At 40.8% G+C, this 19,691-nt stretch overlaps 1 protein-coding gene across 4 annotated transcripts in view; it reads left to right on the forward strand.

Annotated features, from left to right (window-relative positions):
* KDM2A (lysine demethylase 2A) overlaps positions 1 to 19,691 on the forward strand; it is a 95,049-nt gene that overhangs the window by 51,986 nt on the left and 23,372 nt on the right. For all 4 annotated transcript variants that reach the window (XM_074273118.1, XM_074273119.1, XM_074273116.1 and 1 more), the window contains exons 3-10: positions 2,642 to 2,780; positions 6,302 to 6,380; positions 6,611 to 6,657; positions 9,590 to 9,768; positions 13,212 to 13,318; positions 14,133 to 14,226; positions 15,518 to 15,671; positions 17,545 to 17,660. In XM_074273118.1, the coding sequence (XP_074129219.1) occupies positions 2,642 to 2,780; positions 6,302 to 6,380; positions 6,611 to 6,657; positions 9,590 to 9,768; positions 13,212 to 13,318; positions 14,133 to 14,226; positions 15,518 to 15,671; positions 17,545 to 17,660 (915 nt within the window). The remainder of the gene's footprint in view (positions 1 to 2,641; positions 2,781 to 6,301; positions 6,381 to 6,610; positions 6,658 to 9,589; positions 9,769 to 13,211; positions 13,319 to 14,132; positions 14,227 to 15,517; positions 15,672 to 17,544; positions 17,661 to 19,691) is intronic.

Here is a 19,691-nt window from a genome sequence, read left to right on the forward strand (position 1 = left end):
CTTTGCTCCTTCCTAACTTGTTTGTGGTATCATTCTTTCTACCCAAATTATGTACCGATTTTGATATTATTTAGGTATGGGGTGTGAGATGTAGGTCTATGATGAGTTTCTGACATGTTATTTCCCAGTTTTCCCAGAAATTTTTGTCAAATAGTGAATTCTTATTACAGAAGCTGGAGTTAGGGGTTTATCAAATAACAGTTTGCTATAGGCCTTGCTAATCATGTCATGTGTATCTGATTTATTCCACCGATCTACCACTTTATTTCTTAGCGAGTACCAAATGGTTTTGATTACTGCTTCTTTATAATATAGTTTTAGGTTTGGTTTTAATTCCCTTGATATTCTTGACTTTTTGTTCTTCCAGATGAATTTTGTTATTATTTTTTCTAGTTCTATAAAATGATGTTTTGGCAGTTTGATTGGTATGGCACTGAACAAAACAGAATTGTCGTTTATTATATTAGTGCAGCCTAGCCATGAACAATTGATAATTTTCCAGTTGTTTAGATCTGATTTTATTTATGTGAGAAGCATTTTGTAATTGTGGTCATATAGTTCTTGGGTTTGTCTTGACAGGTAGACCCTCAAGTATTTTATTTTGTCTATAGTAATTTTAAATGGATTTCTCTTGTTGATGGGCTTTGTCAGTAATATATAGAAATCTTGATGATTTGTGTGGATTTATTTTATATTTGGCAACCTTGCTAAAGCTGTGAATTGTTTCCATTAGGTTTTTGGATGACATGTAAGTTCTTCTCCTTCTTCAATCACCTTACTCTTCATTAGCTCATAAAAAATCTTCTCAGTTTTCTCTAAAGCCCTTTGAGCACAGTAGCGTTCAACCATTCCCCAGTTGTTGGGCAAGCTGCTGGTTTCTGGTTCTTTGCTACCACAAAAAGAGCTACTAGAAATATTTTTGTACCTGTGAGTCCTTTTTTTCTTTCTCTGATCTTTGAGTTTGAAGCCTTGAAGTCTAATATTGGTTTTGCAAAGATTATGAACCATATATGTTAACTTTGGAAGCTAAATTCCATATTATTTTCAAGAATGGCTAGGCAGTACTTTCTCTCTATGTATATTTCTTGTTGTATCTAGTTGTTTGCTTGCTATCTTTCCCATTAGAATGGGACTTCCTTGAGAGCACAGGATGTTTCTTTCCTTTCTCTATGTTCTCGGTACTTACCTGGCACATAATAGGTGCTTAAGAAATGTTTGTTGACTTGACCATACATCACTTGCTTCTTTTGCTGGTGGGCTCAAAACTTTTTTGAACATAGCTTCCATCAACTTTTTTAGACATGCTTATCAATGCATATGTGTATAGTATATACATTTATAATATTGTGTGAATTATATTTTATACAAAATAAAGCATGCAGAAATTAAAACATTGAGAATAGATCAAATAAACCATTTAAAATATTTTTATTATTAATATAAAAACTTTTTTTTTGTTCTTATTAAGCATTTTCAGTACTTTTTAAGTCAATGGTGCAATTGAAAATACTTTTTTTTCTAATCTTGGTTTAACACCTTATAAAGCAATTAAAGAAAATTGGGAGAGAGGAGATAAAGGTAGTCTGTGGAAGTCAGGTTCCAGATCCGAAGTGTACTCTCTGGGGAGGAGAGAGGCAGCAGCCAGACAGGTGGTAAACTGCTTTGGAAGGCCATGGTCTTCCAGGTGATAGAAGGATGTCTTAATTTGTGACGCCATTATCCAGTGTGTTGAGGGAGGGGATACCTGGTTGCAGATCAGAGCCCCAAGTACCCATCTTTGTTCTTGTGCTAGCTCCTACTTCTGTTCATTCTCATTCTTATCACTGCTTTGCCTGCCTGATATTTCTCATGCACCTGGAGGAAGATGGGGAAGAAGGGTTGGTGGACAGTGGAGAACTTGGCTGCTGCTGCAGGAATGACTGGGTAAAGGAGGACATGGGCCTAAGAGGTATCAGTCAGAGAATGATCAGCCACTTAGGGTGTTGGTCAAGGGCAAACTGTGCAAGGCACAGGAAAGGGAATATGAATCACAGAAGTGGGCAGCCTTTACATGAACTGAATCAGCCATGCTGTTCTCCTCAGTTCTAATTTTTTTTCCTCTATATATCCCTTTCTTCTTTGAAGATTACCAGTTTGAATGGTTGAGAGCCGGCCAGCCTATGTTTCAACTGCTAAACTGCCTGGCAGATATTTGAGCCTGTACTCAGGGTTACGTGGTTCTTGAAGCTGACAAAGGATTTTGGTTTTTTATTAGTAATGGAAATATATTGTGTTATTGCTTGAAAATGCTCATAAATTTAGCTATTGCCACTGATAGACAAAGCAAAGAAACCTTTATTAGACTGGTCTGTAAAAACTGCTATTCCTCTAAACTTTGTGATCCTGTCAGCTTGTTCAACAAGTTGGCATGAATCAGATTTCATTTGTGTTATTTCCGCAATTCACATATATTGTTTTTGATGCTATTCTTTAACTCGAGGAAGGACTAGGTAGGGCTACGTGAGTAGGAGAATTAAGGCATGATTGCTGTGACTTACAAGGATGAGATGGTGCCCTAGCACTATTGGGTAATGCTGTTACCTTCTGGGGAGGAACCCCCAAATTGCCGCTACCAACGAATGCCATGTCCTCCTTCTTACAGCGTGGCACCATGCGAAGACGCTATGAAGATGATGGTATTTCTGATGATGAAATTGAAGGAAAAAGGACTTTTGACTTGGATGAAAAACTCCACACCAACAAATACAATGCTAGCTTTGTCACCTTTATGGAAGGAAAAGGTTAGTATTATTTATTCTTTCCTCACTTATCAAAGCTCTATATAAATAATCTTTGTATCTTTTTCCATTTTTTTTTTAATTTATGGAATAAAATAAATATTTCTACAACATAGTGCAATAAAAAAGTGATTGTACATGAAACTGCATCACAATCATATGCCACAACTTGTTTAGCCATTCCCCAATTAATGGCTATCTCTGCAATTTCCAGTTATTTGCCACCACAAAGAGAGCTGCTATAAACATTTTAGAGCACACAAGTTTTTTTGTTTTGTTTTGGTTTGGTTTGGTTTGGTTTGGTGTTTTTTGTTTGTTTGTTTGTTTGTTTTTGTTTTTTTTTCCTGCAATCATCTTCGGAAATAGTCCAAGTAGTGATATTGCTGGGTCAAAGAGTAGAGGTAGCTTAATAACTCTTTGGGCATAATTCCAAATTGCTCTCCAAAATGCTTGGATCATTTTATAATTTCACCAACAATGAATTTCTGTCCCAGTTTTTCCACATCATTTCCAACAATTGTCACTCTCCCCTTTATCATTTTAGCCAGTCTATTATTATTATATTATTACACATATTTTTTATATATATATATATATATATATATATATATATATATATATATATATATATATATATATATAATGTTAGCCAACAATAGTTGTAAAATGATCAATTGGGGAATGAACCATGTTTTTCTTTCTCTTTTTTAAAATTTTCAATATTATTTTATTTTTCCAATTACATGTAAAGATAGTTTTCAACATTCATTTTTATAAGACTTATGTTCCAAATTTTTCTCTCTTCCTTTCTTACTTCCCCCTCACCAAGACAGCAAGCAATCTGATACAAGTTAAATATGTGCAATCCTTTTTTTTTTTTTTTTTCCCTGAGGCTGGGGCTAAGTGACTTGCCCAGGGTCACACAGCTACGAAGTGTTAAGTGTCTGAGAACAGAATTGAACTCTGGTCCTCCTGAATTCAGGGCTGGTGCTATGTCCACTGCGCCACCTAGCTGTCCCATATGCAATCCTTTTAAAGATGTTTCCATATTTGTCATGTTATGCAAGAAAAATCATACCAAAAGGGAATAACCCACAAGGAAGAAAACAAACAAAAAGTTAAGGTGAAAACACTATGCTTCAATCCACATTCAGTCCCCATAATCTATTGGAATTACCTTGAAGCATCTCCTTTAGTGAGAAGAGCCCATTTCATGACATGTTTGTTAGTACTGTGTACAGTGTTCTTGTAGTTCTGCTCACTTTATTCAGTATCAATTTATGTAAGTCTTTCCAGTCATAAATTTTGTATCTTTTAACTAAACCCTGGTATAATGCTCTTTAATCAGTCGATAGATGCTTGTGGTATGCTAGGCACTGTGCTAGATACTGGGGATACAGAGACAAAAATTAGATCCTTGTCCCGGGAACTTATATTCTCTTTGTTTTTTGGGTTTTTTTCCCCCAGAAATCCAGATTGATTGATTAATTTGTTTATATTTTTTTATGTTTTTTTTTTATTTATTTTTATTTTATTTTATAATTATAACATTTTTTGACAGTACATATGCATGGGTAATTTTTTACAACATTATCCCTTGCACTTACTTCTATTCAGATTTTTTCCCTTCCTCCCCCAAACCCCTTCCCCAGATGGCAAGCAGTCTTATATATGTTAAATATATTACAGTATAATTTAGATACAATATATGTGTGTAGAACCGAATTTTTTGTTGCACAGGAAGAATTGGATTCAGAAGGTAAAAATAACAGTTTACATTCATTTCCCAGTGTTCCTTTTCTGGATGTAGCTGGTTCTTTCCATCATTAATCAATTGGAATTGGATTAGCTCTTCTCTATGTTGAAGAAATCCACTTCCATCAGCATACATCCTCGTACAGTATCATTGTTGAAGTGTATAATGATCTTCTGGTTCTGCTCGTTTCACTCAGCATATATTTTTTTTATGTTTTATCTTTTAAATGATAGCCTTTTTATTGACAAAACATATGCATGGGTAATTTTTCAATATTTACCTTTGCAAAAATTTCTGTCCCAATTTTTCCCTTCCTTCCCTCCACCCCTCCCCTAGGGAGAGGGAGAGAGAGGGAGGGAGAAGGAGGGAGGGAGGGAGGGAGGGAGGGAGGGAGAGTGTGTGTGTGTGTTGTAATGTATAGTCAATGTGTTTTTTAATCAGGAACATTGGGGAAATAATGATGTCTTTGGCAAAAAAATAGGGAAATTTAGAAACTAGATGTGATTTGGAAGATAATGAGCTCAGTGCTGTATGTGTTGAGGTTAAGATGTTCCTGAGACATCCAGTCTGAATAGTAAAATGTACAGTTTGTGATGCTATACTGGGCCTTCTGAAGAGAGATTGGGGCTACTGAGCTGGGAATCTAGGAGCTTTCTGCATAGAGATGTGAGACCTGAGGGGTACAGAGAATGGCATACTAAGGCTCTCAAGGAGACTTGAGAGGGGGGTTATCAGAGAAAATACAAGATCACTCAACAAGAATTTAATTATCTGCTCTTTAGGAAGATCACTTTGACTACTGAATGGTTAGATAGATTCTAATGGGGAAGATTGCAGCAAGTGAGAAAAGGGTGTTAGATTTGTCAGTTAAAAGGTCATTTTTTTTTTTTTTTACCTTGGAAAGAGCAGTTTCAGTCTGGTGATGAGCCAGGGAACTAGCTTGTAAAGGATTGAGAAGTAAGACGAGAGAAATTGAAGCCAGCAATAAAGTACTTTTTCTTGGAATTTAGGATAGAAATGAGGGAATGAGAATGGGTATATTTAAAGACAACAAGGAAGGAACTAATGGATAGGTAACGATTGGAAAATAGAGACAAGATGATTGAGGGACTGCTGATCGACTAGAGAAAACAAGAGAGGGTGGGATCAAGGTTGTGTTGAAGAATTGATCTTGAGGGTGGGGAGAGTCAGCTCATTGTTGAACCATAAATGAAGGAGTACGGATTGGAGGATGGTGTCAAGGATGTCTAAGGCACTTCAGGGAAACCTCCTAGCAGAGCAAGAATTGGTACACATAGTAGGTTCATAACAAGTGTTTGATGAGATATCCTGACTGGTGAGTCTGAGAACTGTCTTTGGTGCTTTTTTGTAGTTTGGGTTCCCCAGTGAGGAATCTTAAGGGATATTAGGTGCCAACTTTTTTCCGGATAGCTGAGGAAGGAGTTTTTCCTGAAGGACCCTGTCCTTGTTAATAATGTAATGCAAGACCTTTTATACCCCTCTGACATAGAGAGTTCATTTGTGGGATTCTTCATGTGCCAGTCAGCCTTGCTTTTTGGGATGGAAGGTGAGTGGGTGGAGGGAATAGTATTTAATATAGAAAACAGAATTAATGTTAATTTTTTTTGGTGGGCAGTGGGATATCAAGGACAGGGGACAGTTACCAAAAGTTACCAAAGCTTTGCACAAATTGTATTTTGAAAATTAAGTTTTGAACTTTTAGGTGAAACTTGGATCTTTCTAATGCTTGTTTTTTCTTTGGTGACAGATTTTAATGTAGAGTATATCCAGCGGGGTGGCTTGAGAGACCCTCTGATTTTCAAGAATTCTGATGGACTTGGAATAAAGTAAGTGGGCTGGCAGAATGGATGGGTACATTGAGAAATGTCAGTCTTGTGCTCCTGGGACAGCTGATTCTCTTAATAATAACTCTGCTGAATGGAGAATCAGACAGGTGATCCAGTGAGACAGGTGACCAAAAAGCAGAAAGAAGTCTTCTGTGGGAAGTAGATCCCACAGCCACTCTGGCTCAGGTTTTTTGACTCCTTTTGCACTTACTCTGGTGTTTGTTTCCTAGGATGCCTGATCCAGACTTCACTGTGAATGACGTGAAATTGTGTGTGGGTAAGTTCCTCTCTGGACTTCCAAGCCTTTGAGGGAAGGGTATGGTGTTTGAGCCTGGGGTGAACACTTGGAAAAACTTAACAGTAACAGATGGGATGAGCCCCAAATGCAAGGAGACTCATTTTTTCCCTTGGCTACCATTTGTTCATATCAATCTGTCCAATCTTCCAGAACAACTTACTAGAGAAGGGGAGGAACTATTTTAGACATTGGGTTTTATCTAAGAAATTATTCCTAATAAAATTAGAACTTTTATACAAATTTCTTTTAAAATGGAAACTGTCACTATCTCCTGTGGCCTCAATCTAGGCTCTAATTTTCTTATCTGTAGAATAGGGATCCCTTCTCACCTCTGCCTCTTAGAATATTGAGCTTCCTTCTAAGCTTAGCTCATGTGCTGATTCCAAATGAAGCCTTTCTTGTCAGTATCCCAGCCCCATTCAGATTACTTCATACTTTTATTTACTTACATGTAAACATGGGATTTTCCACAAAAAGTGTAAGTATCTCAAGAAACTTCTTTAGGAAAAGCTTGCATCAGAATTTGTTACTTAGTTCTTTTATGAAAGAGAGAAATCCTAACAATGCATTAGCAGATTTCAAAGGATTTATTTTAATTGTTTTTTGTTTTTTTAATCTTAACAAACCTGTCCTGGTCAGATCTGCAGAGGGTGCTCAAATACTTTAAGGCCTACTCTGTATTTAAGATCCAAGATGACCCAGAAGGATTGCAAAATTAATTTTATTCACTAAGACTGGATATAGGTTAGTTAGCTTTCTGAAAAAGTTGAAGCTAAAAGTGGTTTTTTCTTTTCTCTTTATTTAAGCAGAAATCTCAAATTTGCCTGAATTACTTATTCTTCCTTAAACCGTTCTGCTCTATACACTATAGCCAAATGGACTTGTCCATTTTGCTTTGGAGGTGATCAGCTGCAGTGCCTGCTTCCGGCCACCAGAAAGTCCTTTGCAATCCTCTACCTCTCTGTTTCTTCTGCGGACGGCAGAGGGATGCTTCCACCTTACGTCCATGCTCAGTCCTGCAGGGCTGCACAGCCATAGGCTCAGCTGATCTAACTCCAACATTTGCCCCTTGGTCACTATCACCTTCCAATCAGAATCAGTCCCCAGGCCTGACTCAGCCACAGCCCTAACATTAAAACATGACTACACTTCCCTACCTTTCTTGCCCATTGGGACTACCCCTCAAGGACGCACTCAGAAGTTTTCTGAACCCATTAGTGCCCATCCCCTTTGCCTTTTCCTTGTTCCCCTTGCCATCCCCTCAAAGATCTGCTTGCTGTTAATAGGAGTATCTCCTTGAAAATTCCGTAAGATAGCGGCCTGTGATAGAGGTGAGGCTTCTCCACAGATGCTATATAATATAGCAGTGATAGATTTCACACAGCTGGCTGGTGAGAAATTCAGCAAATGGCTGCCTGTAAGAGTGCCAGGCCTGCTAATGACAGTCAGAATGCTCAATGAGAGGTGGAATCATGGCCATAATCGTCTCTGTTCTCACCACAAGTACTTAGGTTCAGCCGGCCATGCTCTCCCCTCAGTCCGTAAGGTAGTCCTCCAACTGTCATCCAAGACTGCTTGGTGTTTCCCTAGGAAGCCGGGAGCTGTGCTCTCTACTATCGATAGCCAACCCTATGATATCTCAGTGTTTGAGGATCTTTAAAACATATTTACTTGGGATATAATCAGTTTTTCCAGATTTTTAGTGGTACTCATTTTTGCTAATATACAGGAAATTCTACTTTTTCCTTTAACACAAAAGATAACCAAAGCTTTTAATACATCTAAGTTTGTTTTATTTATACTTGTATTTTACTCTTACAACCATCCTGTAACCGTGTTGTTTAGTCCCCTTGGATATTGTCTTTATTTTATCTGTCTTATAAGTTCCATGGGACATTTAGGTCATAAATGTTGTTGCAAATCTTCCTAAGGCCTGTTCAAGGCTAGACTGAGTGTCCAGGCCAGGCCATAATGTTCTTTGACATTCTGCCCCATTTGACGCTGAACACTACCCAGTCCTCAGACCCTTTGCTCTCTCTGTGGCTTATTATCTTGCTTCTTTATGTGTCTCTTTCCATGCTTCCCCATGCTCCATGAGCAGGCTTCTTTTTCTGTAAAGCCATTCCTGCCCTATCCCCCACTAAATGCTGTTTCTGCCAGGAAATCCATCCTGATTACTTAAGGCAGGTGGGTTCTGTTCCTGACCTTTCTGGCTTACTTGCTTTCTCTCCTTAACTCACTCGCTCTTGCTCTTTCTTTCTCATTCTTTCCTGAGACTGTGGCAGTTCACAGTTTGCTTTCTCTCCTCTACTGGATGATAAGTTCATCGAGTCCACTTTCCTTGTTCTTTTCATCTTTGTGTCTGAGAGCAGTTATAGTTCCCATTTATATATAGTAAATAACTGAAGATTTGCAAAGTGCATTGCAGGCACCTCACTTGATCCTTACAACATCCTGCCTTAGAAATTGCCGTTACTGCTGTTTTATAGATGATAAACATCTATAGGCAGGTCCTGTGTATGTAATGAGTACCTGACAAATATTGTTTGTTGAATTAATTCTTCATTAAAAACTTTCATTGGTTGAGTTGTTTGTTATTTTTAAAACAATTATAATCAAAGGATGAACAGATGGTACTTGCTTTAAATTTTACCCTAAGTTCTAGTTCTGCCAGCTGGAAATAGTGGACTAATTCCTCCTGTTTCTCCTTGTGAAGCTGCCTGGCCTCTCACCTGATCAGTCCCTTATTTAGCATATCCGGGGAGCTCGGTATTTTCATCGGGCCTCTCCTTCCCTTTGATTACACATAAAGGAGTTGGTTAAAAGAATAGGAAGGAGATTGGGTGGATTATCATGTGACCAATTATGCTGGCTCCTGGCACACATACTAAGAATAAGCTTTTCATGACAGGGAGCCGGAGACTGGTGGATGTCATGGATGTGAACACTCAGAAAGGCATCGAAATGACCATGGCCCAGTGGACCCGCTATTATGAGACTCCAGAGGAAGAGCGTGAAAAACTCTATAATGTTATCAGCCTGGAATTCAGCCACACCAGACTGGAGAACATGGTGCAAAGGCCTACCACGGTAATGTTTTTAACCGAACTCTTTCCCTTCCAACAAGTTCATTTTTGTAAAATTCATACCTTTTTCATGAATGTACTGAAAAGGACAGAAAGCTTTATCCTGCAAATGTTAGTGCTTCTTTTTTGGGGGGCTGAGGCTGGGGTTAAGTGACTCACCCAGGGTCACACAGCTTGGAAGGGTTAAGTGTCTGAGATCACATTTGAACTCAGGTTCTCCTGACTTCAGGCTGGTGCTCCATCTACTGCGCCACCTAGCTGCCCCAAATGTTAAAGCTTCAGAAGCTATTCCCGAACTCAAAGTCATCGAGGCTACCACAGGCCTTAGAGATAGAATAGTGTCATCCTTGAGTTTGTGCCCTAATTGAGGAAGTTTAAAAAAAAAATTCCCTCTCAGATGTGTTAGGAATGATGGAAGTCTTCTTTAACTCTAAGTTAAGAACGCCAGTCGCTTAAAAAGAAAGCAGTAAATAAATAGAAAAGGGAAGTTTCACCATTGCTATGCAGGAGACATGTTTAGTTTCACCATAACCTCAGCATAGCTAATGCCTGACAGCTCCCAGAAGGACATTGGGTTAATTATGTTAATTCATTTTTGGATCTGGAATTTCTTTTTTTTTTTTTTTTTTTTTTTTTGGTAGACCTGGAACCAAAACTTTATTTGAGGCACAAACTCCATCTCAGAGTGGTACTGTTTGTCACTTTAAGTCTGATTCCACATTATAATTATTCTCTCATCTCCTTTCAAGTTATTCATATTTTCTATCATGTAAAATACAATTATACATTTAATTATCAATATATTAAAGAGATGTCAACATATATGTATCTTTCAATCCTCTGGGACTTCCACTTTATAGAGGGCTTAAATGTAGTCTATGTCTTTTCTATGGGGTAGACAGAGTTGCCAAGGCAATTTACGGACTTCTGAAGGGCAGGAATCATCTCCTATAGTCCTTTGTCACTGGTGATGCTAGAGTGACATCAAAGATGGCCTTTCACTCACTCATGGCACACACTCAGTTTTTGTGACTTTTTAATCGAGTCATCCTGGAACCAGGAGAAAGAATCCTTATGAGTAAGAGTTGGTAGCAGAAAGCCTGTGTGGCCCCTCTTTTAGAAATGCATGACCCAGAAACCCAACGTGCAGAAATGGGAAATCAGAAACTTGATTCCAAGGATGGTGTTCCTAAAGGAATCGCATCAGTCTAGGCCTTGGGTTTTCTTTATCAGGATATGGGAACACTCCTCAATTTGTAACGGATGTCAGTGAAGCTGTTGGGACAAAGATCATTCTTTTTCTCATTCTCTTCTGATTCCTCCCCCAAAATTCTTTTTTTTTACTCTATGAATATAGAGTCTAATAGCTTTCAAATTGTTAATGGCTGGAAATCGCTACTGATCAAACCACCTCCCCCAACAGTCAGAGGTACAAGTTGAAATAAGTTGTTTGAATGTTGATCTCATACATACACCTTGTTATGAGATGCTTAGTTTAGCCTCCATAAATAGTTCCTTCTGATTATTTGTTCCCCCAAAAAAGGGCTATAAACCTGCACGGCAAACCTCCCTCTCCTTCAGGAAATCAAGGGACCTGAGAAGAAAGGTATGGTACATTGCTGTGGAGAGAATTAAACAGAGCTGTCCAGTCCTTTCCTTGGAGTAGTCTGTTCTCCACTGCTCTTTCAGGGTGTCACGGTTGCATTACACAGAGTATTGAGGAAAATGTTGTAGGATTTTAGCACAAATGAGAACTGCCAAAGAAGAGAAACTGAGTTTTGAGGACAAAGGAATTTAGGGGATAATCTAATACTTTCCCCATAGTAGATTTTCAGGAAATGCCCTTGATTGCTGATACAAAAAGTGTCTTATTCATAACAGTAAAACACAGAAGCACAGAATTTGAGAAGCATCCTTCGAATATCCAGTCAGTGATCAGGGAGCTTTTTTTTTTTTTTGACCCTTCAAGTGATGGGAGGGCTCACTGTCTGCCGAACCGGCTGTTTCATTTTTTGGACAGCTCTAATTATCAGGAGCTTTTTCCATACAATCAGGTGCGTGTTCAGAAGGAGGCAGGTGATAGGTTGGATTTGCAGGCCTTAGGTGAAGATTCAGCCTGTGCTATCCCAACTTAACAACTTGACACTGGCTGCCTAGCAGGTTTGTGTCTTTTTAGAAAGGGCTACGATAGAAATGTGGTTACATTTGGGTATTTTCCAGGATAAAAGTGTATTCCTAGAAAAGTAAATGCCATTCTAATAAGTCTCTTTATAACAAAATTATTCCCAAAGCCCAAACAATCACAAGATATAAGAAATTAAAAGGGTTTGTGGAGCTTGAATCCTATTAGATTAATGATATTATTAACTCAATTATTTAATACTTGATATTTTTCCTTTTTTATAGTAATAGCTTTATTTTTCAAACATAATTTTCATCATTTATCTTGCAAAACCTTGTGTTCCAAATTTTTCTCCCCATCTCCCCCCACCCCTAAACAGCAAGTGATCCAGTGATGCAGTTCTTCTAAACGTATTTCTACATTTATCATGCTGCACAATGCTTGATATTTTTCAAAACGTTTTCCCAGTTGTTATCGATCGGCATTATCAGCATCCCTCTGGATCTGACTGGACCTGGCATTTCTTTGGCGTAGGATTTTCTTAGAACAGAGAGATGATGTGATGAAGCTAGCTGGATGTGTGGTAGGCAGGCCCTGGACTCTGGGAGCCCTCTCAGACTCTGGAGCTCACTGGCTCCCCATTGCCCTGGGGTCTCTCTACTCCGCTTCATACAGATGTAGACATGGAAGCCTAGAGAAATCTGGAATAGGAAGACAGAAATAGGACTGGGGCCTTTTTTTCTTACACGTAGATTTACCCTATTAAACTTCCACTGTGTACTCTGTTTTACCTTGACCTCGTCTGAACAATTCCCCGTAACCTTGACTGATAGGCCTTTCCTGTGCTTTTTCCCTTAGCCAAGACCTTGGCCCTTCCACAGCTGTTCCAAGCACACACTCTCCAGAGAACTGCTTTTGTATGTGTTTTCAAAGCAAAAGTGTATCAGATAGCGGGATACAAGAGGAGCTTTTCCATCCCTTTGTAGAAGGGTCTGTTTTAGACCTTGATGTTCGTGATCAAGTTGATTTGTTTTTCTTTGTTATCATTTAATAATTAGTTCTTTGGTACTTGATGATCGAACTCAATCAAAACAGATTTTACTTTTACTTGTTTCTGGCTCCTAAGAGGAATTTTGGGGTCATGGGTATTTTTAGTGAGGCCATCTTTCCCTTGGCCTTAACACCAGGTCTGATGTTCACTAGCTTTGTGGCCACAGGCAGCTCCCTTAGTCTCTCTCTCAGCTATTGCCTGCACCCCCAAATTGTTGGGAGGAAAAGATGAAAGTTAGTGTGAGCATTAACCCACCTTTCCTTGCTTCTTGTAGGTGGACTTTATCGATTGGGTGGACAACATGTGGCCAAGACACTTGAAGGAAAGCCAGACAGAGTCCACCAATGCCATTATGGAGATGCAGTATCCCAAAGTGCAGAAGTAAGTAAAAGCCACGAACCCCGCGGCCACAGGAGCAAGCAAAGTAAAAAAGTTCACTATGGGGAAGAGATCTCTGGCTAGCAGTTGAGAACACAGAATGGTAGGGATCCATTCAAGTAGACCCGACAGCAAGACGGGCCCAGCTGAGGAAAGGGAAATCAGTAAACTACAAGCATTTATCAAGCATCTGCTGCATGCTGGGCTCCGGAAAGGCAGACATAAATGTCATGGTCCCCCTCAGAAAGCTTGCATTTGGCTGAGAGTGAGCAAGTGGATACAGAATAAAGGCTCAGTAATAATGGAGGGAGGGGATGGAAGCACCCGCAAATAGCTTCTCTAATATGGAAGGGCTTTCCTATTCTCCCCCTTCTCCACCCAATAAAACCCAAATAAAATAGTCCCCTTTGGGGCTGTTATGTTCTTGAGCTCTCTAGACCTAATTCTGTTGGAACTTTGTCTGCAGGACAGTGGACCTCTGACCTGAGATCACAGGATTTCCTCAGTGTTTACCAGGGACTTCCTGGTGATATGTGGACCCCTGTCTAGTTGAAGTGTTCTCCTTTTCTTTTGTCACTGGCCCAGAGCAGCCTTTTCCTGATGCTTGGGGTTTTCATATCTGCTTGTTGAATAGAGAATACAAGCTTCTTTTTAGAAAATTAGGTTTCCAGTGTATGTCCTTTATGCAGATGGAAAGTCTCGAGCCTTGAGCTTACATGCTTGATGGAGAATACACTTGGCAAAGTTTAATGACAAATTGGCTTTGTGAGCTGTTACGTCTTTCATTGTCCTGATGTGTCTCCTCCTTTGGGGCCAGGTACTGTCTCATGAGTGTCCGGGGCTGCTACACAGACTTTCACGTGGACTTCGGTGGCACCTCTGTGTGGTACCACATACACCAGGGGGGAAAGGTATGGTGCTGTGTGTGGAGGGACCTTTGTGATGTGATTGAAAGTTAAGGATTACACCATTTAGTCTGGGTGGCGGATGCTTGAGCCATTCCAGAAAAGAACACCCCACAGAGCTTCTTTGGCAGGGAGAGGGCTGTTGTGTGGTGTTTGGCTAGTCTGGTGAACGGTGGAATCCCCTGAGGCGGCAGCACACATAGGGACACCCACATCGGAGAGGCTCTGGAGCCCCAGCTTTGCTGGGTTGTTCTCCACCCCGAGCCCGGGCAGGCAGAGGGCCAAAGACTGCAAATGAGAGAGAAAGTTTTTCTTGTGCAGTGAGATTCCTCAGCAACATCTGCGAGGAAGTTTCCCAACCATTCTGGGTGGAGACATGAGGAAGCAGAAGGCACACAATTGAGCAAACATGAAATACTCCTTTTGTGCATGTTGAGAGTCCGGGTGGCAGAGTCGGTAAGGGGCCAAACTCACCTCAAGGAAGCCTGGATTCAGGTCCTGCCTCTGCACATTCTGAGCACGTCCCTTAACCTCTCGGTGCCTCAGCTCGCTCACACTCTTGCTCATGTATGTTCTGTCTCTGTCTCTGTGTGTCTCTTGCTCGCTCGCTCTCTTTCTGGCAGTCAGGGTTAAATGATTTTGACAGGGTCACACAGTTGGCGACTGTCTGAGGCTGAGTTAAGCTCAGAGCCTCCTGACTGACTCCAGGGGGTGTTCTATTCCCTGCAGCACCTAGCTGCCCTGTGCCCCAGCTCTCTTAAAAGTGTAAGTTCACCAGAAAAAGAGTGTTTTAAGCAGCTGAAGCAGATAGATAAAAGAGTCCCTGCCCAAAGACACTTGTGTTACATTGTGAACTAAAAGCAATAGATAAATGCCGTGGATTTAGCCTCTAAAATTTGACCCGATCTGCTGCTCCGGTGTCCAGTGCCCCACACCGGAGCACCTTCCTATGACACAGCACGCTGCTGCTAAGGGAAGTCGAGTAACAGGAGGAATCGTGGGGTCTCTAGAGGGAGCGTTGGCCATACCCCTTCACCTCCCGGGCCTCCATTTGCTCATCTGTGAAATGAGAGCATTTGCCTTGAAGGTCTCGCATCCAAGCAGGCGACTAAAGGTTTATGAACTTCACTCTGTCCTCCTTAGAAATGAACTGGAGGCTGCCGTGTAGACAGTGTGAAAAGCTACATGTTTTAAAATCCGGGGTCTTGGGCCCAGGCGGCCATCATCTCCTATAGAGAGTTAGCATATCGAGGGTCCTCTCAATAACTGTTCACAGACTAAAGTCTTTAACCCCCAGGTCTTCTGGCTCATACCACCGACGGCCCAAAATCTGGAACTGTACGAGAACTGGCTGCTGTCGGGAAAACAGGGAGATATCTTCCTGGGCGACCGCGTGTCAGAATGCCAGCGCATTGAGCTCAAGCAGGGGTACACCTTTGTTATCCCTTCAGGTAAGCAAGGCCGAGAGAGCCGCCACCATCTTCCCTTGAGCCCGAAGAATATAGAGCTCATGGAGTGAGTAGTGAGATGACTGAAGCAGTAGTTACTGAGTGTGAGTGTCTGCTAGCTCCTGAGGCACTTGAGGTACTTGAAAATGGATTGACTTCCATTGAAACGCTGCATTCAACATGTGCCCATACCCTCTGCCATGTAGCTGTCATTGACTCCATCCCTAAAGATGCATCCTCCCTGTTTTCCTGAGCCTTCTTGACTTTGTTTATGATGTGTACAGAGTGAATTCTTCCTGCTGTTCTCGTCTACCTACTTGACAGTAGTCAGTGTATCTGATGTTAAGTTGCTTTTGCCTTCTTGATCCTGCATCCCTTCTTTTAAATCTCCCCACACTTCTTTTAATTCTTCCCATTCTGTTTTTCCTGTAGTGCAATAATTAATTCGATTTCATTAGTATATCATAATTCATTTTTAAGTAGTTCTCATTTTCTTTTTTTAATCTTAAAAACCACTTTCTCTCCCTCTGCCCACCCACCCCCGCCATTGAAAAAGCAAAGCAAAGCAAAACAGCCCTTGTTATAAATGTTCATCATCTAGCAAAACTCATTCCTCAGCTGTGCTCCCAAAGTCTAAGTCTCCGTCTACAGCCCGAGTCCGTCAGCTCTCTGTTAGGAGGCAGGCTCCTGCTTCGTCACAAATCCTCCGAGGTTGGGCTTGGTCATTGTGTCGATCGTAATTCTGAAGTTTTTCAGAGTTGCCTGTCTTGATGTTGTTATTGTATAAATTGTGCTCCTCCTTGTACCATTTTACTCTAAATTGAATCAGACAAGTCTTCCCAAGCTTCTCCAAGACCATGCCCATCATCATTTCTTACAACACAGTTATATTGCATTAGATACGTTTACTAGTCTCCGTTCTATCCACTTTGCTTCCAGTCTTTTTGCTATTAGGAATATTTTTGCACAGCTGTGTCTATCTTTCCTGCTAGTAATCTCCTTAGGGTAGAGTGCCAGTAAGGAGTCCACTGTTGGGCCAAAAGGTACAGAAATGTTCGTCACTTTTACTCTGTAATTTTAGGAGCCAAGGTTTGAGGGCTTTCAAGAATGCAAAGAGGAGTATAAAGCACAGTGCTTCACACGTAGCAAGCACTTAATATTTTCCCATTATTCACTCACAATATTACTTGATAAAGGTGTTAGAGAATTACAAAGCAAATAGCTCCCTGAGGTTTGAAGCGGGACCCTACTACAAACCAGGGGACTCAGAAGACATTCTAGAGAAGGCACTAGTTTAGTTGGGCTTTAAAGAACAAACAGTGGCGTTCAGGGGAAGATGGAGTGGGGAATTAGAAACTGCCTGAAGAGATTTAGGGAGGTTTTTGGATTTTGTGGGTTGGGAGATGAGATGAGGCTGTGAGAGGCAGTGGTGTCTGCACTGGACTCGGGATAAGCTTGAGGGAGCCTGTGAAGCTGTTTGAGCAAATGAGTGACTTGACCCATTCTTTTTGTTCAGAAAGTTGTGTGACAGACATTTTGGAGGGAGGGAGAGGATAAGGATGGGCAAAATCTTACAGAGAGTTATTGAAGGTTTACTGAGCGGGAAGAGGGGTTGGCTGAGTTTGGGCCACGTGTGGGAGCCATGTCATTAGCCTTAGTCCTCCTGAGAGGACCAGGCTGGTGGGGGGTGGGGGGTGGGGGGGAGAAGGGTGAGTCTCTTTTCTACTCCTCCTCCCAAGAACTAGTAAAAATAGAGTAGTAGGGCTCACCCTGGAAGAAGGGCAGAGGGTCTCAATGAGGAGGAGCAGGCTAGGGCTTCTTCTCCAAGAGAATCCTTCTCTAATTTGAGACATTGTTGGTTCTCCTACCTCTTTAGGCTGGATTCATGCAGTATACACCCCCACAGACACATTAGTGTTCGGGGGCAACTTTTTGCACAGTTTTAACATCCCCATGCAGCTCAAAATCTACAATATTGAAGATCGGACGCGGGTAAGTAGCAGTAACTAAAGATGTGTGACCCTTTTACTGTCAGGTCTTTAGTTTATTTGGAAACAAAACCTGCATGTCAATATTCATCTTGGTACCTAGGACAAAGCAAAGGAGTTATACATTTAGCCCACGTGTCCCTTGCCTTTTTCCTGAGGTCCTGGGGGTCTCATTCCTTACTAGCAGTGAACAGCGGAGAATTTTGCAGGTCACTTTTGGGCCATTTTCATTTCCTTTGGCATCTTTATCCTCTGAATCTTTCATTTTTATATAAACTGCTAGTAAACAGTATTTGAATTTTTTTTAACATTATCTTTATTGTTTTAGTAGTTTGACTTAGGAGGATTTGACAGCTTGAGTTTGTGTGCCTATTGTTTTCCTTAATCACTTTATTAGTTCCATACTTCTTAATCCAGCATCTCAATTTGTATCATTTTCTCTGACACATTTGTGCTGACATTAAGACAAATTCCTAAATAAACAGATTGCTAAAACTGAATAGGCCGTTCTTGAGTTTGCCGTGAATGTGGAAAATAAATCATTTTATTATTGAAGCATCAGTGGAGTTGAGGAACATCCTGTTCCCTGTAGGGTTCAAATAGAAGTAGGAATTGGTTTAGTCCCATGGAAAACGTGGGACTAAAGTCACAAATGTTATTTAAGTTAAGTAGCAACAATCCAGTTAAGTCTTGGTGAAAGAAATTTTAAAAAATAAAAATAATATGATAGTGAAGTTGTGGAGAACAGTGATTCGCAATAGAAAGCGTGTAGTTTATTTCATAATCAGATCATAATTCCCTTTCTCCAAGCCTCAGTTTCCTCTTCTTTAAAATGAGGAATTGGACCAGATGATCTAAATTCCTTTTTAACTCTAATTTGAACACTGTGAACCTATAACCAAAGGCAATTGGAAAGTATACTTGAAAACTTTTAAGTTTCAAAGGAGGCTCCTCACACATGCAGAAGTGATTCTTCTAGCTATAAATTACAGGAGCCTCAACAGAAGCAAACAGAAAGGAAATCTGCCCTTGGCTGGGCCTTTGGCTTTGCCTCCCTCTCTGATTCCTGTGCATTCCTGTCCCTTTTAGCAGAGCTGAAGACATGTGATCTAAAAATGAAAGGATAAGATCTGGAAGCTTTTACAGGTTTTCTTAGCCTCCGAGCATTCAGGCACACAGCACGGCACATCCTGACCCTCCTGAGGGCTGCATTGTCCTGACTCCATTCCCTTTTTGTCCAGGGAGCACCTCAGCTGCCTGGAAAGGCCCCATGTCTCCTTGCTTGCACCTAGACTTACTGAAATCTTCATTCAGCCCAGGAAGAGGTTTGGAAGTTCTTAGGGAGTCTTAAGTTCAAAATAGTTTTTCAAGTATGTGTTTGAATTCTCTATTGCATGTGGCAGCAGGGGCCCAGGTCCTGCTGCTGCCTGACCCAGCTCGTGGCTTCCCTTCCCAGCGTGGCATTCACTGCTCATCATTCTGGAAAGCAGTTGGGTTGTTCACTCTTCTTAGGCAGGCTGGGAGAAAGCCATGGATGATCAGAGCCAGAGATTTCTGGTCTTTGTGTACAGATAGAGATCTACATCTTAACATGATGAGATAGCCCCATCCTGTTAGCCCTTTCTGCTTCAGAGTTCAGTTCCCTTCAGCCCCGACTGTGTGGACCAGGTTTTGGACTTTCACATCATCCCAACAGCTCCCTTTCCTTCAAGAAGCTTACCTGCAACTTCTCAAAGAACAGACTCGATCTTAGGTTTCTCTTCTGTTAAGGGTATGGATTTCAGAGAGTTTTCTGAATTGCACATCACACTTTGTCTACAGATTTAATCCTAAAACCCAAATCCAGAAAGTTTTTCATATACATAGTTTTCTTTTTTATAACTCTCCATTTTACTAAGTCAGAAATTAATAGCCATTTTCCCTTACTAGTTCTGGGTTGCCTTTCTGAGTTCCAGGCTTCTGTGGTGATTATTTCCTCAATAAGGCCGACATCCTGGGATGACCAAGTCGCTTTTTTCCCCCCTTTATTGAAGCT

This window comes from Sminthopsis crassicaudata, chromosome 6, assembly GCF_048593235.1.
Source record: "Sminthopsis crassicaudata isolate SCR6 chromosome 6, ASM4859323v1, whole genome shotgun sequence".
In the NCBI taxonomy this organism is placed as follows: domain Eukaryota; kingdom Metazoa; phylum Chordata; class Mammalia; order Dasyuromorphia; family Dasyuridae; genus Sminthopsis; species Sminthopsis crassicaudata.